Source organism: Hippoglossus hippoglossus, chromosome 6 (assembly GCF_009819705.1).
Source record: "Hippoglossus hippoglossus isolate fHipHip1 chromosome 6, fHipHip1.pri, whole genome shotgun sequence".
In the NCBI taxonomy this organism is placed as follows: domain Eukaryota; kingdom Metazoa; phylum Chordata; class Actinopteri; order Pleuronectiformes; family Pleuronectidae; genus Hippoglossus; species Hippoglossus hippoglossus.
Genome location: NC_047156.1, coordinates 13,694,502 through 13,721,000, shown reverse-complemented (window position 1 = coordinate 13,721,000; position 26,499 = coordinate 13,694,502). Strand labels below are relative to the sequence as shown.

The 26,499-nt window shown below is 42.4% G+C and overlaps 3 protein-coding genes across 5 annotated transcripts in view; 2 read left to right on the top strand and 1 right to left on the bottom strand.

The window, feature by feature from the left end:
- Positions 1-11,973, top strand: part of tmem266 (transmembrane protein 266) — a 28,512-nt gene extending 16,539 nt beyond the window's left edge. Inside the window, exons 4-11 of the mRNA XM_034586949.1 lie at positions 2,610-2,764; positions 5,148-5,221; positions 6,015-6,071; positions 6,281-6,419; positions 7,381-7,496; positions 8,010-8,202; positions 9,728-9,790; positions 9,870-11,973. Coding sequence (XP_034442840.1) covers positions 2,610-2,764; positions 5,148-5,221; positions 6,015-6,071; positions 6,281-6,419; positions 7,381-7,496; positions 8,010-8,202; positions 9,728-9,790; positions 9,870-10,504 — 1,432 coding nt within the window. The 3' untranslated portion in view covers positions 10,505-11,973. The remainder of the gene's footprint in view (positions 1-2,609; positions 2,765-5,147; positions 5,222-6,014; positions 6,072-6,280; positions 6,420-7,380; positions 7,497-8,009; positions 8,203-9,727; positions 9,791-9,869) is intronic.
- etfa (electron transfer flavoprotein subunit alpha) lies at positions 11,476-18,993 on the bottom strand. The gene is made up of 12 exons (XM_034586957.1): positions 18,864-18,993; positions 17,794-17,943; positions 17,573-17,654; positions 17,317-17,399; positions 17,047-17,146; positions 16,703-16,813; positions 16,510-16,611; positions 16,214-16,282; positions 16,038-16,120; positions 14,690-14,755; positions 14,133-14,213; positions 11,476-12,069 (listed from the first exon to the last, which is right to left on the bottom strand). The coding sequence occupies exons 1-12, from the start codon at positions 18,900-18,902 to the stop codon at positions 12,034-12,036; spliced, it is 1,002 nt and encodes a 333-aa protein (XP_034442848.1). The 5' UTR covers positions 18,903-18,993; the 3' UTR covers positions 11,476-12,033.
- Positions 18,994-20,514: 1,521 nt separating this feature from the next.
- Positions 20,515-24,920, top strand: isl2a (ISL LIM homeobox 2a). 3 transcript variants are annotated; one of them, XM_034586954.1, is made up of 6 exons: positions 20,515-20,697; positions 21,018-21,261; positions 21,575-21,834; positions 22,366-22,652; positions 23,473-23,640; positions 24,456-24,920. In XM_034586954.1, the coding sequence occupies exons 1-6, from the start codon at positions 20,640-20,642 to the stop codon at positions 24,570-24,572; spliced, it is 1,134 nt and encodes a 377-aa protein (XP_034442845.1). In that variant the 5' UTR covers positions 20,515-20,639; the 3' UTR covers positions 24,573-24,920. The 3 variants fall into 3 exon arrangements, with proteins under 3 accessions (XP_034442845.1, XP_034442846.1, XP_034442844.1); XM_034586955.1 differs by having other exon boundaries at positions 20,518-20,697; positions 21,072-21,261; XM_034586953.1 differs by having other exon boundaries at positions 20,553-20,697; positions 21,077-21,261.
- Positions 24,921-26,499: the final 1,579 nt, after the last annotated feature.

Sequence of the window (26,499 nt, the reverse complement as noted above, 5' to 3'; positions counted from 1 at the left end):
GGCCTTGGCACGGGTCTGCCAGTCTCTAATTAACAATTAAGTTTGTTAATCGTGTATGATCTTCTGATCGCTTGTGTCACGTGCCCCATTTGATTGATGGAGCGTTTAACTTTCAGAGCGCAGTGCTATCACTAACTCGATGGGAAAAACCAAAGTTAAAATAACCCAGAATCATCGTCGAACTCACTCAGCATCTTCCTCTCTTCTCTCTTTCTCATTCTTCCTCCTCCAACTCGCCATCCTTCCTCTCTGGCTCTAGCTCCGGTTCACTTTTGGATGAGTCCCAGTGCCTTTGAACCGCTCTGCACCCCCGCTTCCTCTCTCAGCGCTCGCCACCTTCACTGTGAGTTGAAGCAGGAGGCGAGTAGGGAGTAAATTGCGTCCTCTCTTGTCGTCTGACAGATATTGCCCATAGCTTCCCTCCTGTGGGGGACAGGTGACAACGGATAGCTGCTATTTCCGAGGGAACATACTGTCTTTCTCAGTGTTGCCTCCTATAAAGGACAACACACACACACACACACACACACACACACACACACACACACACACACACACACACACACACACACACACACATACTCCTACCTTCTTTGCGTCTGTGTTTCTAGAGTTGAGAGTGAGTGTGAGTGTGTAAGTAACGCAAACCTGTGACAGGAAGGGAAAGCCCTGTGTGTGTGTGTGTGTGTGTGTGTGTGTGTGTGTGTGTGTGTGTGTGTGTGTGTGTGTGTGTGTGTGTGTGTGTGTGTGTGTGTGTGTGTGTGTGTGTGTGTGTGTGTGTGCCTCCTGGGTATTTGTCATTATTTATTGACCACACATCCCCAGGACTCTGTGACAGTCCCAGTGTCTGATTAGCAGAATTTGCAGCAGGGAGTGAGGATGGATTTAAGGCAGGTCTGACACTCACATCTCGGGGCCCAGTGTTACCTGGACAGTGGGCGAGCACACCAGGACACCGGCACTCTCCGGACTAAGGGAAAATATGGTGCCATGTATAAAAATTAGCTGCTTAAACCAGTGGGAATGACAGCACATATAATAAGAACGGTTCCAAATTTCTCCCTCATCCCTTCACTCTGATGTTCTCTACCAGGCATGAGAGCAGCCTGTCATGGAAAAATCTGATGAAGCCAGCCAGTCAGTCAGCGAGCCACTTCCACCCAGAGACCCATCCTGTCACCCAGCGAAGCAGCAGGGAGGAGAATTAAGCACGGGAGACTCTAATCTCTCCGTCATAACCACACTTTACTGGCTTAAAGGTTATACACACGTGTTATAAAGAGCGATGTCATGGATGTCATGCTATTTCTGCCATTAAATGTATTATAATGGTAAATATATGAATCTTGTGACGATTCACAAAGAAATGATTTAATGCTTGAATGTGGATTACAGCAGATGCCATCTAATCTGTTACCAAAAATAGACAACAAACAAAGTGATGGCTCTTGGAGTCAGTAGATTACACGGCCTGATGATCCAATGTTCAGAGGACTGTTGGAAAGAAATGGCAAAAATCAATGATTGTACAAGGAGATGAAATAAGAAGTGACACCCATGAATTCATGCGTGGAATTACCTAATCCCAGCACCAGCAGAAAGTGTATTTATGCTTTGCTTTTTAAATTAGGTGTAAATTAATCTCAGCTCTGTTTTTGTGTGAGTTGCGTGCAGAATGGTGCCCTCTGCTGAAAATACACGGACAAAACCTCTTAATCATCGAATTCAGGTGTTTGATTCAGTCCCGTTGCCATTGCTTGGATGTTTCAGTTTATCAAGACATTTTGGACAATTCTGCCCCAGTGCACAAAGCAAGGTCCATAAAGGCACGGTTGAGTGAGTTTAACTGGTCTGCACAGAGCCCTGACCTCAACCCCATCGAACACCTTTGGGATGAACTAGATCGGAGATTGCGAGCCAGGTTCTCTCGTCCAACATCAGCGTCTGACCTCACAAATGCTCTTCTGGATGAATGGGCGAAAATTCCCACAGACACACGAGCCTTCCCAGAAGAGTGGAAGCTGTTATAGCTGCCAAGGGAGGACCAACTTCATAGTAAAAGGATAGTTCACCCAAAATCGAAAATTCCATCGTTGTCTACTCACCCCTATGCTGATGGAGGGGTGGGTGAAGTGCTTGTTTCGACAAAACACTTTTGGAGTTTCAGGAGTAAACAGTATTGCAGCCAAATCCAATACAATTAAAGTTAATGTCGACCACTTCTTCAAATGTAAAAAAACAACAGGAAAAAACATCCAGCCTCCATACTGCTCCTGTGGTATCATCCAAGTGGCCGTAAGCCCCGACTTTCATATTCGACTCGAAACGGCATCATTTTACACCATGTTTTTACCCTTAGTGTCCATATAGTCTTTTTCAGACGTAACACTGACTGGAAACCCGGCAGAGTCAAGGTTGAATACCCCTCACGATTTGTGTATCCTGACGTGTCTTGTGTTTTATTGATTTGCCCTTGCAGGCTTCCTGTCAGATCTGCTCTCTGTACCAGCATTACATATTAAAGTAACACCACAACAAGATCCACCATTTATCTTCCTCCCCCCCTCTCACCCCCCTGTCTCTCACCCCCCTCTCCTCCCAACGCTCAGGTCGAACTGGCTGAAGCCTTGCTGTGGGAGGAGGGCGGCGCTGTGGCATGTCTGTCTGCTGTCGGCGGGCTTCAACTGCTTCCTGGTGGCCTGCGTCGTCCTGGTGGTGCTGCTGCTGACGCTGGAGCTGCTCATAGACGCCAAGCTGCTGCAGTGTGAGTCTCAACAACACGGCTGACGTCCGCTGAGATTACCAAGATGATGTGGTCGTGGTCTGTTCCACTCATTCTTTTAAAGTCTGAATACTATTCTTGGAGAGGAAGAGGGGAAAAGTACACAGCTCAGCACAATTGTTTACTAATTGCTATACAGAGGCACTGGGTCAATGTATGGACTCAAAGACCTAACACAAAGGAGCAGGTTCCCAAGACCTCAATCAGCACCAGAGCTGTGCTGCAGGAAAATCATGCCCTCACAGAGGTTACAGCAATAAAACAAGAGTAAATGACAGACTAACTTTTTCTCACAGCGCAATAAAGGATGTTTGAGGGTCTAAAGAAACGTATATTGGAAGATGCTACTTTAATCAAAGACAGGCACCATGTACATGCTCCTGGCTGTATTATACAGCAGGAAACAGCTTTTACCATCATGAAAACAAGCAACTGACACCTTCCTCTTCTGGCAACACACCTTTATTTTATCATAGCTTGTGAAAACATAGAAAGTGTGTAATAATATAGCTTATGAAATCAAATATATAAGGCCCAACAATCTCCTAATGAAACCACATTTAAATTCATTAGGATTTTAATTTTCATCAAGATCCATGAATTAGTATCTTGGAAATCACTGAAAATGTTAAAGAAAAACAACTTGATCTGCACCAAAATGATATTGTTTCTTCCTAAACTCTTCCCACATCGTTGGTTTGGTGGTAATCCGTTAGTCCGGTAGTTTTTGCATGATCCTGCTCACAGACAAACCAACAAACAAACACATGCGAAAAACACAACCTCCTCTTCAGAGGTAATAGATATTCTACAATATACCCGAGCCAGACCAATACATTAGCCAGGTCAGGTTGTCGGCCAATATTAGCTTTTGTGAAGTGATATCAGTCCTCACATACTTTGAGATAATTTAGTTTGAGGTAATTTAGAAAATGCCTCCATGACACATAGTTTGTCCTCCAAAAATAATTCCCGTGGTCGTTTATCAACTTCAGAGTCACAACTTGTGGTCACGATTCCTCTCAAATTAAAGGGATGCTCATTAAATCATTTCTTACTCCTGTATAAAAAAAATCAATTGGCCAATAGGACATTATTGTATTTCTTTACTTCCTATACTTTAAGGAGATGTTCATATTCATATAACATCTTAGTAAGTGGTTTTTGTGGTACCTACAACCCCTCAGCTGGAACAGTGGTGGTACTCTAATTCTCTTACTGTAATAGAACATCAGCACATACCTCCACTAAGACCACATTTAAAATCACTAAATTCCGATTCTTATTTGGATCTGCACCAAATTACATACAGTCATAAATATCATTCCCCTAAATATGCCTGACTTTTTTTTCTATAAGATCCACTAATTATTCTTCTGAAAATGTCAAAAAACGTAATGTTAGAGAAAGTGAAAAAGAAAACCTTCCCTGGGTCAAGGCCCACCCCTCCACAAAGTTTTATAGAGATCAGTTGAGTAGTCTTTGTGTAATCCTGCTAAGAAACCTCCTTGGTGACGGTAGCGAGACAAATCAATATGCAACATGTGATCATGTGCAGGTGTAATGATTAGCTGCTGACCTGGTGTCATACATGTACTGTATAATGAGTCAGTGTCACTGATCAATCATGGGCCGGGGGGGAATATAACCCTCTCATCAGTATTCCACAGTGGACACGTAATGTCAGGTGGTCGAAATACCGGTGTGACCCGTGTCACCCTGCTACCGCACCGCATCTACATCCCCCGTGCATCCTCATCCATCATACAGAGTCAGGGGTCGTGACCTGTTGGATGTCAGGGAGATGAGTGAAGAACACACACACACACACACACACACACACACGAACATGTTGCTCCTACTGTATCCAAACACATTTGAGTCTTCATTGTTCCTCTGGGACGGCCTGACCGAGAGAGAGTGGCGGGCAGGGGGGGCGAAGTGAGACAAATGTGTGGAGGGAGATTATCGGACAAAGAAATGAGGCAGCACGGAGCCGGCTGGTGGATGAGTGCGGGGAGGACAGGAGGAAGATGAATGGACTGATGGACAGATCAGTGAACACAGCAAACAAAGACAGATGGGAGGGAGAGGTGGTGCGTGAAGAGAAATTCCTCAGCTGACAGCCGAGTGCTGTTTGAGGCGCGTCCGCAATTAGACGCAGATACATGCATGTACAGTATGTGATGAAATCATATTTATCACGGTGCATCGTGCCTGCGTGTGTGTGTGCTCGCTCTACTGCACCGCTTCATTGTTACACCACAGGCAACAGCTACTGCAGCATCCATCATTCACCACTTCATAATAACAGCAGCTATCATTTACAAAGACAACCCGTTCTTCTGTTTTGTCCCCCCTGCAGTCAACAACGCATCTCAGTTCGCCAGCATCATCCACTGGATCAGCCTGGCCATCCTCTCCGTCTTCTTCACCGAGGTGAGTCTCTGTCGCGTCCTCGCAGGCTCGCTTACAGCTGATGCAGCGGCCTCTCCGTTAACGCCACGTCGTGCAGTATGTGGGGCCGGTGAGGGGGACTCTCATTACGACACTGAGATGTCCTCTGTCATGGCATCATGAGTAGATTCGGATCAGTGAAGGTGAACTTACTCAACGAAGCTGCTCTACCGTTGGTCCCTGTCAGGTTTTTCCATTGATCCGCAGCAGAAATACTGGAATGCAGATGGAGCTGTTCTGTGCCACTAGTTTTAAATTATTTTGGGGGCCTCAGGTTTGTGGTATTGATTACAATTTTCTTCACAGCCGGCCACATTTGTCTTGCTCAACCCACTGCTAACTTCTTTTGGAGCTGTAATTTTACCTATCAATAAGAGCAGGTCCTCTGTGCCACGTGGAAGCAGTGGAATCACCAGGGAGGCTGGTTTCTGCAACCTTGATAACTGAGATGAGGATGGGGGTGAGGGGGGGGGGGAACAGAGAGGGAGGAAGAGCTGCCCTCTGCAGCCCCTGCCGCGTCAGCAGAAGCAGCCAAACGTGGTGTCTCTCCTTGTTTAGATGAAAACCTATTGTGTCGTGTGTGATGTGTATGAATATTGTGTCATTGATGGATCACCAGTGGAGGGACAAAAGAAATCCAAATCATAACTGCAGCAAATACCCTTTACTACTATTTACTACCCAACATCATCCAGCCTCTCTCAGTTTAATCATCCTTGTTTTCCTCCAGCGTGCCCTGTGAGTAACCTGCTCTCTGTCCTCCTCTCTGTCTCAGACGGTGTTCAGGATCGTGGTGTTGGGGATCTGGGATTACATAGAGAACAAAGTTGAGGTAAGCTCCCATGGGTCCCATTAGTCCGGACTCGGGGGCCCTCTCACTGCAGTGTCTTTCCCTCAATGTCATACCTCAATATGGGAACCACAGGCACAATAGTAACCTGGTGTGCGTGTGTGTGTGTGTGTGTGTGTGTGTGTGTGTGTGTGTGTGTGTGTGGGTGTGTGTGTGTGTGTGTGTGTGTGTGTGTTCTCGTGTTCTCTCAGGTGTTTGATGGAGCTGTCATCGTCCTCTCTCTGGCCCCCATGGTGGCCTCCACAGTGGCCAACGGCCCCAGCAGCCCCTGGGATGCTATCGGCCTCATCATCACGCTGCGCATCTGGAGGGTCAAGAGGATCATTGATGGTGAGGCTAGGAGGGAGGGGCTGGGGGGGGGGGGGCTAGAGGCTGTTGTCCCCTGCGTCCTTTACTGTCAGGTTACAGACACAGATACTGCAGTGTGCTCTCTGCAGGATTGGTTTCATTCAGTCTTGAGCTTGTTTTTCCCAATTATTTCCCCCCCAGGAGTGATGGTGGGACATCATGTGTTGTAATGAACCTGTGGTTTTAATATTAGACAATAGCTGCTGCATAGACATTATTTTATCACTCAGGTGCAGGAGCTGAGCAGGTTATTTTTTAACAACATTGCTCCCCCTGGTGGTTTTTGAATATAACACAGTAGCCTAGACGTCAAGAGGGATGATTGTTGAGAGTGAACAAAAGATGTTAACACTTTAAAACACATTACAACAAGATAGCTCATACCTTCACCAAGGCCTAACAGTCCACTCATTAAACCACATTTAAATTCACTCGATGCAGATTTTTATTTTGATCCGCCTCAGAGTGCACATCAGTCCCTGAACATGCCTGATTCTTTTCATCAAGAGAAATCAAAAAACACACAAAGGTAAATAAAACATTCCTGGATTCGCACCAAACCTTAGGTGTCCAATTCTGCATCCTTCCACCAAGTTTCATAGTTTTCTGTCCAGTAGTTTGTGTGTAATCCTGCCAACTAACAGAGAGACAAAAACTCAACACAAATGAAACCTCACAAAGATGGTGTTGTTTGCAGGACCATGGTGACGTCACTTCTGTCACTGTGTGTACAACATGTTAATCGCAGACCTTATTATGAGCCAGTAAATATGGACGATTTTATTTGACTAAAACTGTGTGTATTAACCTCAAAGATCCAGTCATCCATAAACCAAGAGTTTGTAGTTGGAGTTAGACTGGACAGGATGAAATGTTTCTTCTGACAGAAAACTGACCAAATTGATGTCCTGTGGTCCGTCTGCTCTCCTTCCTGTTGTTCTAGCCTATGTGCTGCAGGTGAAGGTGGAGATGGAGATGGAGATCCAGCAGTATGAGAAGGCCAAGGCGGTGAGGGAGGAACAGCTTGACCGTCTCACTCAGATCTGTCAGGAACAGGCAGTACGTCCTCTCATCCGTCTCACATCTCCTGCCTACAAGCTGTTTCTCCGCATTACACCAGCAGGGGGAGGCAAAGCACTATAAATACAAGATGCCTTCCATATTGGTCACTTCTATCGACACCATTAGATAAAACCTTTTACAGCAGCCTGGTGGATATCAGATATCAAGCAGAAAGCAATTGAATGACTACTTAAAAATGTAATAATCTAGTGAAACTTCGAGTGCATCCACTGAGTGTTCTACTGTATGTCTGAGAGTTATACTGCACTTTGGAATATGCACACTCTACTGTATATGTAAAGGTCAGCTATGATGTAAGCAATACATCCAGTACTGATAACAGAGGCAGACAACCCTCAGAGAAAAATGGATGGCATATTAGCCAGAATACACAGTATTTAATTAGTATTTAATAGCTGTAAAAACTCTCCTGTGTATTTTCTATTGACTGTCAAGGTGGAAAATATAAACTCTTCTCCCCTTCTCCCTGGTGTCCGTCTTTCCTTTCAGTTTGAAATCAGGCAGCTGAGAGCCCACCTGGCCCAGCAGGACCTGGACCTGGTGGCAGAGCGGGAAGCAGCGATGCAGATCCACCATATGTGGGGTAAACAAAGCAGCACTTTCCAGGAGGTGGATGGACTGGCCCCGGGGGCCTCGGAGCATCACGCTCCAGCTAAAGCGAGAGAGCCCGGGGGGCCTGCAGGTAACCGTCCGGAACACCCAACTCCTTTTGTATCGCAGGCTTTCAAAGACCTGTGTTACCTGAGGGGGGATCCAGGCTGGGCTTTTATCCTTAAACCAAATCCAGGTACACACAAGTGGCTGGTTAAATGTTTGCTGTACAAGAAGATGGCTCGTGACAGGGAGGTTGCAGATTTAAATTCTTTGGATTGCGTGAATGATGTCTGGAATGCAACACGTCATATTCTTTTAAATGAAAAGAAAACATCACATCTAAGAAGAGTAACCGTGTAGTGGAGAGGACACACCACCTCAATGCTGGTGTCCTCTTATCACAAACATTCATCTCACAGTCCATATCTCAGCTCTTGTGCTACATGTAGATGGAAAATTAAGCTTTCACACCGTGACAGGTCATAACTTACAGGACTTAGAGCAACAAAGTTCTGTCAGGGCTTTAAAACAGTGAAGCTGTTATAAATCATCTGAGCCACAGTGTTCCCAGTCAGACAGCCTTCACACTGGGCCTGCTTCCAGTAAACTCATGTGCTTTAGATCATCTGGAGACAATCGCTGTCACACTTTGGACAAACAATGACTGGCTCCATCATAGAATGAGTATGTGACAGTGACGTCAAAACATAAATGAACATCATCCGTCTAACAGTCCTGTGAGGTGTTGACACACTTTGAGAAACACAGATTTTATATCTGTAGAACACAAAAACACAGAGTGCTGCTCATTCACATAATAATAAAACAATGTGCTGTGTTTTATTAGAAGAGCAACAGCTACAAGATAAATGTAGTTATTCAACCTTTTCTGTGTTCTATGAAGGCAAACGTTACTCAGACAAAATAAGCAACTTGAAAACATCTGCTCAGACTTTAGGAAATTTATGGATATTTGTCACCATTTAAAAAATCTGGAGAGGGAGACTTAACGCAGTGCTTTAACCCTACAAGACACTGGATGGTCAGGGACCTGATTACATATCTGACATGTTAGATGATTATAACTCCGTCTGTGTAGATCTGCAGGAGCTGCTCATTTCAACTGGGTGAAAAGACATTTAGCCACATTCAGCTACTACGCTGCCCCCTGCTGGAACCAGCTCCCAATGGATATCAAAACTGCCCCAAACATTACCTGCTTAAACAAGAAGTTAAAAACTGCTATTTGTTTGCCTTTACTTAATCAGTTAATCCTGCACTTTAATTAGACCTTATCTGTTTTTAAATGTGTGTTTTCATCCTGTTTCTATACTAACGTTTATTTTCTGAGTATCAGTTTTACCCTTTTTATGCATCTTTTATGATCTGTACTGTAACGCTACTTTTGTTTCTGTAAGAAACTTTGAATACCCTCTCTGTAGGATAATGAATAACCTATTCTAGGTAACACACACATTGGACTGTAAAGCTATATGGTCATGCACAACGCAGCGGGAGGTTCTCTGCACAGACATAGTGGTCTCTAAATTCTCACTGGTTTTTCTTTCATTGTGTCTCAGATGAATTAACGAGGCCATTTTTCTCCTCTTCAGATCACCATGGTCAAGATGACATGAACAACTACATCAGTCAGTACTACAGTGAGCCAAGCAGTGGTGAGCAGCATCAACATGCAGCCTTCTCTACAGCCCATGTGGCTGCACAACATTTAAACATCTCGTGTTGTTCTTGCAGATATGGGGATCCCCGACCCTGCACGGGTCATCACCACAGCAGCCATAGACGTGCACCTGCCCAACAACCCCAGCCAGCTTCCCCCCTCCTTGGTGAGTGCAGATGCGGTGCTGTCCAGCCGTTTGCAGCGGACCGGCAGCTCGGTCAGCGAGGCCTCCACCACAGTGTCCCGCACCAGCTTCAGCGCCCGCCAGCACAGCATCAGCAGCCACACGCTGGGCTCCACCACAGACTGCAGCTCCACTGTGCGGGAGGCCTCCACCTCCACGGACTACAGCGACCAGCGCTGCTACCCTCCGCCCTACAGCAGCCCCCTGGCCCTGGGCAGGCAGCCCCAAGGGAGTCCCAGTGCTGTGGTGCAGGAGCTGCTCTCCTCTCTGACCGAGAACTCCTGTCTCACACAGAAGGGCCTGGACCCTGTCAACCTTAAGCCGCCCAGCCCGGCAGGCTCCACCAAGACCAGCCCAGAGCTGGAGCACAGGGTCAACATCTACAACAAGAGGAACCAGGATATTCGAGTCGGCCTCCACTCTAAACCACTCATCCATCTGCAGGGCAATGAGGCTTTTCTGGAGGAGAAGTACAGGATGATGGAGCCAGTAGACGCTCCAGTCAACCGCCTGTCAGAGGCATGAGACTCTGCCCGACACGTGGATCGCTTTTCAGATAAACCGCAAAAATGAACGCTTTACTAAACTCCCATGTTGTCGGGAGTCACTGGCACATAACCTCATCCTCTTCGTACTGTTGGAGCCGAGAGAGGATGAACTTGCCAGAGCAGCACAAATCGGGCCGTGGAGGACAGAGTTGGACAGACTTGTTATCAGGAACCACTTATCAGGAATAGACACTTACAAAAAAAACACTTGAGTTTTATGAACAACAAAAAATGTACCAAAAGAAAAACCAGCAACAGGGCGAAAGCCCAACATTTTCAGACAACTGGTCTTTGCAGAAAAAAAATCTGGCTTTTGATATGTAAATTTCCTTCTGATATACTTTGTAGGAATTGGAGATGCTGGACTGATTCACTGGAGAGCTACAAACTGTGACCAGTGCCCCCCCCTCCTCCTCCCGAGCTACGAGGCATGGTTTGATCACAGGTCTAAGTTGGTCAGCTGATCGGTTTGTCAGTTTAGTGTCTCCAAACTCACCAGGACCAGTCCCCTTTGATGGACTGCTGCAGGGTACATCGGATCAGTGTCCACTTCTTTCTAACCTTTGTCTTTCTATATTATCAGTGTTTTCATTTTTATCTAAACTCTATAAGTGGAAAGATGTGTGGAAACGTTTTGACTGGTGGGTGATTGAAGTGATTTTGACTTTTTAAATCCAGGAGCCATGACTGGAAGCTGACCAAACCCAGCTGAGTCAGTGTTTACTGAAATAATAAAAATGCAGCATGTCCCTCACAAAAAAAAAATCGACCTGCGTATGATGGGGTTCGTACCATTCAAGTCTAAAATACTACCTTTTTGTTGTTTTAATGTTTGGAAGCTATGTAAATATTTCAGGATGGGTTTGATCTTCGTCACAGCCAAACATATCGAGGGACTGGCTCTACAATTAAATGTTGGGAAGAAAATTACAGCATGAACCTTCAGGATTTGCCACTTAAACATTGCAAACTATCCCCGTTTATTGCATTTTCTATCTCCATCATGGACAGAGGGCATTACATTACAAACCCAATAAAGGGGACGTCATGGCAAAATAAGAGAGCTGGTTATTACTTGTCAATTTAATACAATCATTTTCCAAGAGCATCTCAATAATTGCATCCGCAGTGTGAGCAGCTACATCTTACAGCCAAACTACTTTACATGGTCACACATCCGAAAAGAGAAGGTAAGCATTATTAAAGATGTCCATTCCTGTACCTTAAAAATGAAACAAATTACAACATGTGGACTACTGGAGGCACAAAATAAACTCTTGCCAAAGGTGAGTACAAGCTTATTTACAGGTACTTGTATAGAGCTTGTATAAAACTTTAATATTAAACTCAATTAATTCCATATTGAGTGTTTGCCAGGTAGAGATGTTGAGGCTTTTATTTCCACACGCAGACACTCACAGCACCAGCGGCTGTAACATCCTGTGGTCACTCCCCCAGCTGTGCACTGGAAGTTTTAGTTCAACCTTTGTTTCCGCTTGTTTCCCATCACTTGCTCAGAGCCTCCGTCATCTCAGGAACAGCCTGAAGAGAAAACAGAGCAGATTTAAATAGAAATACTTAACAGTCATTTAACACAGAACCAAACTCGGCTAACATTTTCTGTTATGCGGCTTTCAGACATGGGCTGAACGTATATGAGAATGCAAAAGTCAGTTGCTCCGGACATTCTCTGGAGTTGTTTTCTGACAGCCCCCTAGTAAAATGTCCAGAGAATATCCCAGTGAGGCCAGGTCAGAAAACAGCGGAATAATGTCTTGAGAATTCACAGCGAGGAAGTGGGCGTGTTGGTAACGTTTCCAACATGTGGCAGAAGTGAAAAAACAAAAATAATACAGATATCTCAGGATGAGACAGAGGTGTCATACACGTGGAAGACACTGACCAAGATGTCAATTTTGAAAGTCAGTGAGATTCAAGAGCTTTTGCGCGCTGGTAACAAAAAAACGTGATTTACGCAGCGGGATTTATACGTCATGTCCTGCCTCCTGCAAGCTCTACCCAGACGCCTCCGCTCATCAAAATATTCTCAACATTTTCCTGGTTTCATGTCTGAAAACAGCTTTAGGTGCATTTACTGCAGGAGTTTGTCAAAGCCCTGAAAACTCAAACTAAATGTTGGATATCATTCTTGCGTACATTTTAATTAATGACAAAACTAAAACAATACATGTTATAGAAATGAATTAGGCATACACCTTTCTGCACTAATGACTGCTGCAAATTGCAAGGCCTTACATGTGGGGATAAATGTTAGCATCACTTAGCATTTTCATCCCCAGCATATTTCAAATATTAAGATCTATGAGTTTATTACACAAACCATCAAACATGCTGCTGCTCACGTCTTGAATGTGCACACTGAGATTTATCAAGACCCCAGCAAGCGGCGATCACACAAACATTTATTACAGTGTTTGTAAGGTTGACAAGTGCTCAGTGATATTCTTCACCGGAGGCATTTAGACCATAAATAAACACGCTGATACAACCAGTAGAATTAAAGAAGACAGATTCGAAAGCATTTTGTGGTTAATATGAGTACAAAGTTATTTAAATGGCTCTTCTCACAGGTGGAGAAACTTCAGTGCTGAACCATCAGTCACTGCCCGAGTTGGTCTGAGGTATCAATTGACCATTTGGGGAAAAAGTAGAAAGCCCATCCATTTTAATCAGCTATCTGAGGAGTGATCACATGTAAGGGGATCTCTCCCAGTGGGTCACAACTCTGCTGCCACTAGCCATTATTACTAATCACTTCTACAGAGTTTGTCAGGACACCTGGGCGGCTCATGCACGGCTGTGGGGCTAAATAAAACATGACTGACAGGACACACATGAGATTATAACCAACTAGCTTTTAACAAGCACCACAGGAATCCTGTCTTAGCAGACTGACACCAGAAAGCTGCAGAGTGTGTAAAAGGCCTAGCAAGTAGAACCTGAAGACAAAACTGAAGCAAGCTTTTGCTTTGTAACTATTGATCCTTCATCTTCTGAGATGCCAATGTGACCGTCTCTTAGCAGCAAAGCTCCAACCACAACTCTCCTCTGATTAATTCAAGAACTTAATAATTCAACACATGCACATTTCCATTCGGTGGAATAAGGCACTGTGTAAAATGGATTAGTGAGAAAGCCAATATTCTGATTATCATTCTGGACTTTCAGCAGTAACAACATACAGTGTAAGTCCACACATGAGGTACACAAGTGTTTTTATGGCCTCACTGCTTGGTTGCTCCCCCCAACAAGGAGGTTACGTTTCCACCCACGTCCGTTTGTTTGTTTGTTTGTTTGTTTGCCAGTTTTTCAGCAGGATTTCGATAAACCTTGTTGAAAGGATGGGACATGGGCCAAGAAACCAATACATTTTGCTGTGTATCCAGAAACCTTTTCTCTCTTTCTTAAACAATGTGATACTTTTTATGATACCCAGGTTATAATGCATGGATCTTGGTTAAAAAACTATGAGTGTGCTATCTGTTAGGCCTTGGTGGACGTATGCACTCTACTAATTGCCATTCAAGTTCCCTAATGTCAGAGTCAGGGTCATTCCTGCAGCAATATGAATCCCAAAAGCTCACCTTGAAAAGATCAGCCACCAAGCCATAGTCAGCCACCTGGAAAATGGGAGCCTCCGGGTCTTTGTTGATAGCAACAATAGTCTAAATAAAAAAAGAACATTTTTCAGCAATCATACACAACAAAAGCACAGAAACATTGATAATTTAACAAATACATTATTATATAAATTTGAATTATACAATTAAACATTTGAAACTTAGTTGTAAACGATACAGAAACATCCATACATCATATCAAAGTGTATAGTGATTAGAGTTAAGGCTGTTAGTGCTGTGTACTCATAGTGTGTGAGATGACATTTGAAATTTTACTTCATGTGGGTCTAATTCTTTGGAAGCCAGGAAACAACTGTTTTACATATGTCTCCATATGTCATTGCCCAAACTCCAAAGAGAGCTGCTTGATGTAATTAGATTTAATAAAATCTTCATCACATGTGGCACATTGTTCTGTTTTAAATAAAGGATTTAAAAAACTAAAAACAGAGCATGCACAGTAAAATAGAAAAGAGCGAGAAAGGGGAGTGTGGGGAAATCCTCGGCTCCAGTGACGTTACCTTGCTATCTTTCATACCAGCCAGGTGTTGAATGGCTCCAGAGATACCGACAGCGATGTACAAGTCCTGTGGACATGAAGAGAAGACGACCAGACAAGTGTTACTTTCTTGTTGACGTGCAGTGTAATCTCAGGCTTTTGGAAAAGGTACACCTCAGAACTACGACAGTGCGGAGCTGACTGATGGTGTGATGACCGCGGGTATTTAATCTATCAGAGGTTGCTGGGGTGGTGTGTGAAAAGGGTCAAACGTCCACGCATCACCCCAAAGCTCCTGGGAGGACCATCTTCCTGCACTACCATGAGAATATTTCAGTGACTATTTTGTGTATCAGTGAAGCTAAGCACAATGCGACCAACCAGACACTATCCACAAAATCTACCAGTTTCTATTCGGATATTATCAGTTTATAAAGTGTAAATTATCCCCATCAGATTATGACTCATGACCCAAACATCGTTTCAAAAGAATAGTGTCATGACTTCAACTGACCAGCAGTTCACAACTACACTAACACTGCCAGATCGTACTGTGTAAAAATGCATGGACTTATTTATTGATGCTAATGTGACGTGTTTTAATTGTGCAACAGCAATGAGATTATCTTTTTATTTTAGAATGTTGTCTGAAAGTATTACATCATTTTGCAGAAGAGCTCACTTTACAGGGACCTTTCTAGACAATGAGCAGAAATAAAAAAATGAGTTGAGACAACCACAGACAGGTTTGTTCAGATCGTACTTCAATCAGTGGAAGGAGAAATGTTATCTCACATTCATACAAGTGAACACAACCTGTGTCTCCCATTCCGCTTCATACACTAAAACGTTTTTAGATTGGAAGGGTGAAAAACCAAACCTGATTTAAATTATAGTTAATAAACTTAGTCAAATTCCACAGGCTTGTCACAACATTTTGAAAATCCAATTTGGAGAGTCGGCCCGGGTCTGAGGTTCTGACCAGATATCCAATGCACTCTGCTTTAATGGATCAGCTAAATCATTTAGGGCCCTAAATGTGCCATCACAAGCATTTTGCAGAGACTAATGTGTGGATAATCACAGATGGGCTAACCCAGCTGAAACACATAATGGCAACTTAACCTTTTAAAAGGGCAGATCAGACTTCCTGATGATACCGGATCGTGAGCATGCCAAGACAGACAGGCATTTCTCAAACGCAGTGGGTTTGTATCCTCTGACAATGCAACTGAGGTCAAGAGCTTTAGACATATTTTTGAATTAAGCTATTCACGTTTCAACATGATGTCCCCCCTCGTTTTTTCCCCTGAGCTGTTGCACCCAATGAAGAGAATCTAAATAACCACCTCAGAAAAGGGAAAACTTACTGGTGCAACAATTTTTCCAGTCTGTCCAACCTGCATGTCGTTCGGGACATAGCCAGCATCCACTGCAGCTCTGGATGCACCAACTGAAAAAGGAATATTTTGTCATTTTAAAATCAACCTTAATAAAAATAAGTGCCACGGTAAATTTATAAGACAGAATGATGACCCCTCCCTACCTGCAGCATTCATTTTGTCAGCAAGGTCATAAAGCAGCTTGAAATTGTCCCCGCTCTTCAAGCCCCTGCCTAAGAAAAAACAAAATACATAAATTTGAACAACCAACACGTTACTGAACTCTCAACCCCTGCTGACCAAAACATAATAAAAAAGATATATCGATTGCCCAAATAAATCCAGCAACACAAGAATCAGCCCAGCCCATAATAAAGACACCTGAACACAAATCTAACAAATAAATCCCCTATTAACATAATTTGTGAAACATATAAAAAAGACGAGAGTTGACTCGTACCTCCTGACACCACAACCTTAGCGCTTGTCAGCTCTGGGCGGTCGCTCTTTGTCAGACACTGTTCCAGCCACTCAGACACTCCAGCGGGTGAGGACGCAGCAACTGCAGATCAGATATCAATGCCCAGTGAGAATAAAAACTTTCAACAACTTCTGCATGTACTGCAGATCTCTTCGAATGTAATTTACTGTACCATCTTCTGATGAGGCACTTCCTCCCTCTGTTTCCGCTGCCTCAAAGGACGTCCCTCTGACGGTGAAGACCTTGACTGCCTCATTACATTTCACAGTGCAGAGAGCATTTCCTATGAAATAAAAAAAAATTATTAACATGAAACATTTAAAAAAAAAAAAAAAAAACACAAAGAAATTAAAAGTACAAATTGCCAGAGCCAAATCTAATTGAAAAACTTTCATATGAAGGCTGTACCAAAGCCAGGTGACATGATTTAACATTTCTTTTGAGCTTTCTCAAAACCGCTGAAAACTTTATGAAAGGACAAAAATCCTTTGTTACTTCTTTACCATTATAACTTACCTGCATAAATGGTTCTGACAAAAGTGTCTGGAGACTTGATCTCAATGATATCTGACACTGGGGCGACATCCAACTTGGCAGCCACTCTGGGAAGCAGGTTCTGCAGATAAAATGAGGAATTAGCTAAGAAATATGCACTGATCATACTTGAGTATTGACACTTCAGAACAGGTATATGGTGGGCAAAATCCATTAAACTATTAAAAAATACATGCATTTTAAATCATTTAAGTGAATATTATATAGGCACTGCTGTTGCCTGAGATTTACCTTTCCAAAGGCAGAGGCACCAGCACAGATGTGGGTGAAGCTGAACTGTTTTTGTATGGCCAAGATTAGTGGAGTCAACTCCTCTGAGGAAAAAGGTTATAGGCAATTATTGACACAGAAAGAAAAAAGCAAAACATTAAAGTAAGTTATTATCAGTACCAGCCTTCATAAACATGTAATCAGGGAAACCCAATGGAAACAGTATCCTTTCCTTCAGTTACTAGATCAGTATGCAAGTATCCCTGGAGTTACATACCTGGCAAGGAACCTTTATAGGAGTCATGTTGGGCCACCAGAATCTTCTTCACACCTTGGACTGTGCTGATTTGCGCCACAACCTGAAAAGACACAAAAACCATGTGATTGATGCATGTTTCATGGTAACGCTCTACTGCCTTCTTCTCTCCCATATTCAACAAACACTTTCATACATTCTTGGCTTCCATGGGTTTTCACGTAGCTATATATATATATTACCTTAGCACAGTCTGTTCCAGCGACCAGACAGGACACCTCTCCCCCCAGCTGACTGGCAGCTGTGATGGCGTTGAGCGTGATTGGCGTCAGCTTGTCATTGTTGTGCTCTGCAACCACCAAGGTGCTTTGAAACCTTTGAAGGAGACCAGTCTGGAGGAGAAAAGGTCCACACCTCACTTTACAACACGCACAGACAGATACGGCTCTGCTGTCATATTTACGGACACAAAATAAAGTTGTTACCTAATCATAGTTTGTTAACAACAAAATAAGTTGTTAACTAATTTTGTTGTTAACAAACTATGATTATAATATATCAAAATAAGTTGTTAACTAATTTTGTGAGAAAGTCGTTATATGTGCTGGGATCCCTGATAAACTGTACACGTGGGCAAAGATGTAGGATGTTATTGTTACTGAATTATTTAAATATTAAAGGTAATAATAAAACACGTTGAGTCAAAATCATTATAGTGTTGAATTTCAGATCGATCTCCGGCTGGTGGACAAACAAGCTGCCTCAGGGTGAAGCAGGATAGTTCCTGCCTCGTCTGGACGGGACTGACCATTATCAGCTGGGAAAGGTCGTTGAGATAAAGTCAAATTAACAGTGAAAACATAAAGTAACACATCATACTCTATAATCTAATGTAAACCGCTGTCTCGCGTGAGAGAGAAGACGTGATTATTTAAGAACATGATAGTAACACTTTTCGTAACACTGTCCATTCGTAACTGTTGTTTAACAATGATGTTTCATAACCCCCTCAGCTAGCTATGCTAATGCTAACTAGCATTACCTCTCACACACACAAGCCCCCTGTTCGCTCATATTCTGGAAATGTCGCGACGTGTGAATGAAACCAGATTCAGACCGAGTCCAACAATCGTGTCGCACGTGTTAATTCAAAACAGGACCACGGCGTTTGACCTATATTAGCTCGTCGGCTAGCTAGCTGCTGCTTGAAGACCAGCATGCTAACTGACGTGTTCAGTGTTTTAGAGACTATAAGAGAGCAACGCGGTGTCTGTGAGAGGTGACATGTCCGAGTCGAGTGCGACCCACTCACCAGCTGCCTCAGGCTCGTCTTGTTCAAGGCTCGGTTCATGTTGGACGCTGCTTTCTGCTCCTCAGAGAAACAGCAGCTCAGACCAAACTGTGCCAAAGGTGATCTGACGTCTGTGGTGACCTCTCGCGAGAGAAAACGGTAACTTGAGACCCCCCCCCCCATTTCCTCTCTGTCTCTAAAAGATTGATATATTAAAGTTTGATTGATTATTTACTTATGATGACGCAGTGAGTTAAACACATGGATTCATAACAGTCATGAATTATTATACATGAAGTTGTTTTCAGTTCATCACTTCAGAGTAAAGAAGGAAAACTTTTGTGTCTCTTTCTGTTCTTCAGCCTATTTTATCAAGTTCTGTATAAAACTACTGTTACAGCCAATATCTAAAATATGTTATTCAATTCATGAATGTTATTAAACTATAGTACACACGTATCTAAAAATAGGAGAAAACTAATCAGGAAAATAAAGTTTACTTGAAACCATCATAACACGGGCTCTGTGGAGCTTTTACCTGAATCAAATATTTAGCATCAAAATCCCCAAATATCCCAAAAGATTTAGGCTGAAATCTCAATCTCCATATTAAATATTTGGAATTTTACAAAGATCTGTATGAAACTTTTTCTGAACAGTTGGTCCATTTGATTCAGCTGCTTTAACGTCAGGTACAAGGTTTGGTGGATCAAACCTTTATGTCTCTGTGAGTGGGTAAGAGAGAGGAGACAGGAGAAAAGAGGAAACAACAACCTGCATGGCCCATGAATGTAGAGAATTGTTGGGCCTCTGAATACAGATTTTTTTTAAATTTAAATATATGAATATATATAGAAATGTAACTGACAATATGACAGAGAAAAGGTTGTATTTCTATATGGAGCCAATATTTCTATGTGATATTTCATCCAGTAGAGGGCGCTCCACTGTGAAAATACTGGTGAATAACTCGAGTCATTGTTTACAATTAAAAAACTGATTTCAATCTGACTAATAATGACAATAATATTATGATAATAACAACATCAAAAACAATAATGACCATCACATCATAATCTATAGAAATAGGCCTAATAAGATAATAACTAGTGATAATAAACTCTTTTACCACTGTAGCCATGTTGGAGATACTAGTAAAAAACAACCTCATTGCGAAACTGTAAAACACAAGGTAATTTATATATTGACATAATCTGCTATATTGATAATCTGGTATAAAATCAAACACGTATTACTTTATTATATACCAATTAATGTATCTTATATACCAATAGAAAAAATAACAAGGGGATTAAATGCCAAAAGAAATAATAACAATGTGAACATATGATGTTACGATGAGTCTGTATAATTGTAAAAGGAGTTAAGACAGACACACACACACACACACACACACACACACACACACACACACACACACACACACACACACACACACACACACACACACACACACACACACACACAAGTATATCTTCTCAGCCAATCCCAGAAGTCGAAAAGAAAAAACGAGCGAGGGTCCAGCAGGAGATATTTGCATGAGTCTGTCCGGGAGAGAGGTCCAGGTCTACGTCACTGGTCGAGGATCTTTGTTTTCTCTCTCTCTCTCTCTCTGTCTCTCTCTCTCTCTCTCTCTCTCTCTCCCCCTCTCTCTCTCTCGGTGGAGGAATACAAGTTGCTCATCCAGCCAGGGACGGGACGCTCTCCTCTTCCTCTCTTCTCTTCTCTTCTCCTCTCCTCTTCTTCTGTCGTCCCGCACTGGGCCACTTCTCCTGCATGGTGGATATCCTGCTCAACACTTCTTTCTTGGATGATATGGGGGATCATTCAAAAAGTAAGATACTCCTCATTCTACTCAACTCTCTGAAAGGGGAGTTTTCTTTTCCTGTTACCGGCGTGTAGGATCTTGAATTAGACGTTAAATGGCTCCATTAATTTCCAAGCTTGCAGAATAATATGTAAAACAGAAACTATAAAGCATAGTCAACAGCTTAAGTTAGACTCTACAAGTCTCTAAAGTAAAGTTATATTTAAAACGCGACACATGCAGTTGGAGATATTTTCAGCTGCTGTGGCCTCATCATAATAATAATTCAGCGCAATATTCTTGGCATGTTTGTTCCGCTGCGACAAACAACAGTTCCTCTCCTTCAGGTGAAGTCACACGGGGATTAAAATGCATTAATGCACGGTCCCACTCTCACGCAGAGAAGTCGGGAATCGCAATGTGTGTGGGCTGTGGAAGTCAGATACACGACCAGTACATCCTGAGAGTCTCCCCGGACCTGGAGTGGCACGCAGCCTGCCTCAAGTGCGCGGAGTGCAGCCAGTACCTGGACGAGACGTGCACTTGCTTCGTGCGAGACGGAAAGACTTACTGTAAACGAGACTATGCAAGGTACGGAGGTCAAAATGTGCAGGACTTTGTTTTAAAATACTCTCCTGTGTGTGTTTTTTTTTTTAGAGGCCTTGTTTTGTTGAAAAGGAAAGAGGCGAGGGAGCAGGATATTAGTGATGTGGCAAAGTGCGCAAAAGTGCATCATGAGCTGCAGGCCTGCATCAGATTTGTGTGTTTCTTTTTCTATTTTATTCTATTTGCTTCTATTGCGCTTCTTCTGACTGGTGCAGCTCAGCGTAACTTCCCTTTAATGCAATAATACGGATAATTCAGGGACAATGTATTCATGGCACCGATCTGCTCCGTTTCCCAGGTTGTTTGGCATCAAATGTGCAAAGTGTAACATGGGCTTCTGCAGCAGCGACCTGGTGATGAGAGCCCGGGACAGCGTCTACCACATGGAGTGTTTTCGGTGCTCGGTGTGCAGTCGACACCTCCTGCCCGGGGACGAGTTCTGCCTGCGGGACGAGGAGCTGCTGTGTCGGGCGGACCACGGTCTGCTGGCGGAGCGGAGCTCTGCTGGGAGCCCGCTCAGCCCGGGGAACATCCACAGCAGACCGCTGCACATCTCAGGTATTATTATTATTATTAAAAATATTATCATTATTATTATTATTATTATTATTATTATTATTATTATTATTATTATTATTATTATTATTATTATGCCTCTTTCTTTTCTCTTACTTGCTAAATAATAAGTGTATTTTGTTTGGATATATAGCCCTAGTCTTAATACATTTATATTGAGGCATATATAGAATCAGACATAATTATATTTCTATATAATTGTATATATATATATATGTATTATTTTGTTCTTGTCTACACATACAGTGCAGTATGTCTGTTCACTGTATGAACGCATTGACCTTATAGGCCGACAGCCTGATAATATTTGGCATTTAATGCACACAAAAAAAATCCTAAATTACCATAATAAAATAAAATCATAGACTTTGTTATGTTTTGATTGAAATTGATTATAGTATATTATAGAGGTGGCAGGTTTAATAATCTATTTATTCATTTCAATCGAGGCATATTTATATATTCATAATTTCTTTAGTATAAAATAATGAAATCCCCCCCCCCCCCCCCCAGAACCGGTTTCGGTCCGCCACCCTCCACATCACCGGGGCCACGTCCACAAGCAGTCCGAGAAGACCACCCGGATCCGGACGGTGCTGAACGAGAAGCAGCTCCACACCCTGCGGACGTGCTACAACGCCAACCCGAGGCCGGACGCTCTGATGAAGGAGCAGCTGGTGGAGATGACCAGCCTCAGCCCCCGGGTGATCCGCGTCTGGTTCCAGAACAAGCGCTGCAAAGACAAGAAGAGGACCATCCTCATGAAGCAGCTGCAGCTGCAGGAGCACAGCGACAAAACCGTGAGTTCCCTTCTCAAGGTCCCACACTTTGTATTGTATTGATCTAAAGTTTATTAAGTCAAATCAACGTGTGCAACATCTGCACAATATTCTCTCACTTATTGTCTCTATTTCACCATAAAACACTTGATGAATTCCTTCACTCATTCAATAATAAATGTTGAAACCTTAACAACAGAGCGTGTGAATAACCAGGAACCAGATGATGTGCAGTGTAGTGTAAATATACACTGCCAGATGAAAAGCATTGTAAATTCAGATTTTTAACATAAAACAACACCTAACTGTAAATACAAAATTTAGAAAATTAAATAACTGTTGCCATGAAAGTTTTAAAGAACTAGAATAAAAACCTCTGACAACTTGTTTTTGTCTCCTCGCGATTCTGTAAATATTCAGACAGGAGGCGAAATTGTCATAAACCAGAAAACATTTATATCAAATTATTTTTTAAATTATCTTAATTGTGTTATTGGGGCAGTAAATTTGGTAAAAGAGACAAAAATAAACATTGGCTAGTTTATTATTTATTTTACTTTTATTTATTTACCCTTGTAAAGGTAAAGGTTTGTAAGATTTAAAGGCACAGTTTATTTAAACGTTTGCATTATTATAGATTCATAATAAATTGATAACAATGAAGTTAAATTTAAATGTATTTCCTCAGCAATAGTGGGTTTGTTGTCTAAGGAAAAAACAGCTCTGATTTGTATTCATCTTTTGCATTAACCAGACTTATCATGCAGGAGAGAATCCTTGTTGCAGAAATAACGTGTCCGGTTTAAGATGTGGTTGAACTGAGTGTTTTTCTCTTGTGTAGAACCTGCAGGGCCTGACGGGAACCCCTCTGGTGGCAGGCAGCCCCATCCGGCATGACAACACGGTGCAGGGGAACCCGGTGGAGGTGCAGACCTACCAGCCTCCCTGGAAAACCCTCAGCGACTTCGCCCTGCAGAGCGACCTGGACCAGCCTGCCTTCCAACAACTGGTAAATGGATTATTATTATTAGCAGTCAAAATTCAATCCGTCCTATAATGTGCAAATGGGGAATAGAATAACTTCCACACACACACACACACACACACACACACTGAGAGAAAAGGTTGACATGTTTTGTTTAAGATTGTAATATTTATTTATATTGACGATTAATTCTGATTAAGATGATGGTCTAGTTAATATGTTGTTGTTGTTGTTGATGTTGATGTTGATGATGATGATGATGATGATGGTATATAAGATTAAAAAAAGAGAATCCTTGATTAGTCGCACAACGGAGACAGTCAAAAACATAATTTAAGTAAAAATAAGTAAACATGCAACACTTATAAATGTAAATAATATATAATATATATAAATGTAATAGAACTATTATATTAATTGTAAATAGTAAGATATTATATATAATTGTAAGATAAAATAAGATAATCCTTTATTAGTCTCAACACAACGGAGAGATTTAAAAATAGATAACAGTATAATAAGTAAACCTGGAATACCTTTAAATGTGAGAGGAAATATAAAAAATAAAAATAAAAATAAAAGGGAAATCGAACTAATGAATACATTCAGTTGTGATTTTAAATTAAAATCCAGTTTAAATGACATGTGCTTTTTAAAGTGTAAACAAGGAAGTTGTTTATTGTGCCAAATGGTGCTCTCATGTTGAGCCCCATGGAGTCAATTAATCATAGGATTATTTAAGTCTGATTAAAGTGATTTCATATATTTTTAATAGACATAAGTCTGATACTTTAAATAAATACATGGAAACTTAAATGTGACCATTGATCCTCCGGCAGGTGTCCTTCTCTGAGTCCGGTTCTCTGGGCAACTCCTCGGGCAGCGACGTGACCTCCCTGTCGTCGCAGTTACCGGACACACCGAACAGCATGGTGCCGAGTCCCGTGGACACGTGAGGGGGCCTGGAGGTCACCGCGAGCCCCCCCACCCACCAACACCCCGCACCTCCTCTGAGCGGCTGCAGGGAGGAGGAGGGGGAGGAGGAGGAGGATGAGGAGGCGCGCAGTGACATTCAACCAAGAAGAAAACCCCAATAAGGGACCAGGATGGATGGATTATAATCGAGGATGTATCCAAGTCTGACTATTCCCTTTAACCCCAGCCTTGCTCAAGGACACTTGGGCAGCTGCTGATGGACACAGCGTTGGCCTCTCTCGCCTGATGCATGAGCCTGAGCTGGACACAACGTGATGGGGAATATGTTGGAACCATCCTGTAACTGGACCATCTGAGCGTTTAACACATACCAGTATGTTTCTATCAGACTCAGAGACAAACTGTGTAGATGATGCATGATTTGTAAGTTTCAATATCGACTCTTGTACATTACGTTTTTCTGCAGGAAGAAAATTAAGTTATTATTAATATTATTTATTACGAGGACGGACATAGTGGATCTTATCAATAAAAGCATAGTTCTAACTGATTATTTGCATGAAAAAAATCTATTTGTTCCGTGAGGGATTTTTTTTTAAATTATGGCACCGGACAAAAAAAATAAATCAGTGTTGAGTTAAATGGAAATGTTTCATATAATGTTTGACCTGGGTTTCAGAGCTTCCAATTCAAACTTTGCAGAGGATTAGTTATTATAAAAACACACTAAGGTCTAAATAAAGAGAAGCGTTTAGATTGTGGATACCAGATATATTTATAGTGATTTTAAAATGTGATTTAAAAAAACAAAACAGTTTTTTTTAAAGTCCTTCTCAGCCAAGTGGATCAGTGACAGATGGATGACAAGATACTAGTAACATTTGGCCTGTGTGTCATAGGTCAGAGAAGCAGAAGCAGCAGCCTCGGGCCTGTTTAATTGAGATCATCAGTGTAATCTGTATTATTAAGGCATCTGGATGCAACAGCCAGGGTTTTACATGGGCCCAATCATAACAAACATTAGTATGTTTTCCTCCAGATACAGTGATAAAAAGGATCAAATTGATTAAGCTAAACAAATGGCCTAATGCCATCTAACCTGAGGCCCACGGTTTGCGAGTCTAGACAGGGGCGGCCGCTTATCAGCATCTGGCATCACCTGCAGGAGGATCCACACCGACTGGACCCACAACAACACGGAGGAGACTCTGCCTCCAGCCCACGGACGCATCCTGGCGCGTCCCGAGTTTATTTTCATTCCACTAGAGAGAGAAAAAAAATCCTCCAATGGCAAAATAGCCGCCGGACAAGGGAGCACACGGGTCAGAGGTCAAGCCCGGACTGACACTCTACACCTCAACAATTTGTTGGGGAGGGATCGTTTTTTATCAGTGGAAGGAAACCGGAGGCTCGCTGAGAATCCAAATCCTGTTAAGTCTTTAAGACACGCTCCCGCACTGAATCTTTTAAAAGGGTGGACAGGAGACACAGCAGTGGCAACATGATATTTACAGAAATGTTAATTAAAGAATAATGACAGTTAATAGACAGTGATCGGTATAAATGAGGCTAAAGCCCCAAATAAACACACAGGCTTTTATCGTGCGTCTAAATGTGCAGGTTGATTTTCATTATGTGCTGAACTAAAGGCAGTTTTGATGATCTAATGTTGGGCTATTTTAAATTTTAAACTTTACCACTATATTTTCAATTTAGACTAATAAGCCTCCAATGATGAGCACAGGCCGTGCACAAGGGGAGATGGCGTCCTTAAAACGCACATGCTGAAAAACGTTAAAATATTTGTATGCATCTGAAAATCATATTTCCTTCAAGGTGTCGCATTGCGATTCAGCAGAGGCATTTGTTGTCTACGATTTGCAGAAATGTACCAACCCACAGACATGTCTTAAATATGTAAAGTGAATGAGGATCTAACTGATGGAA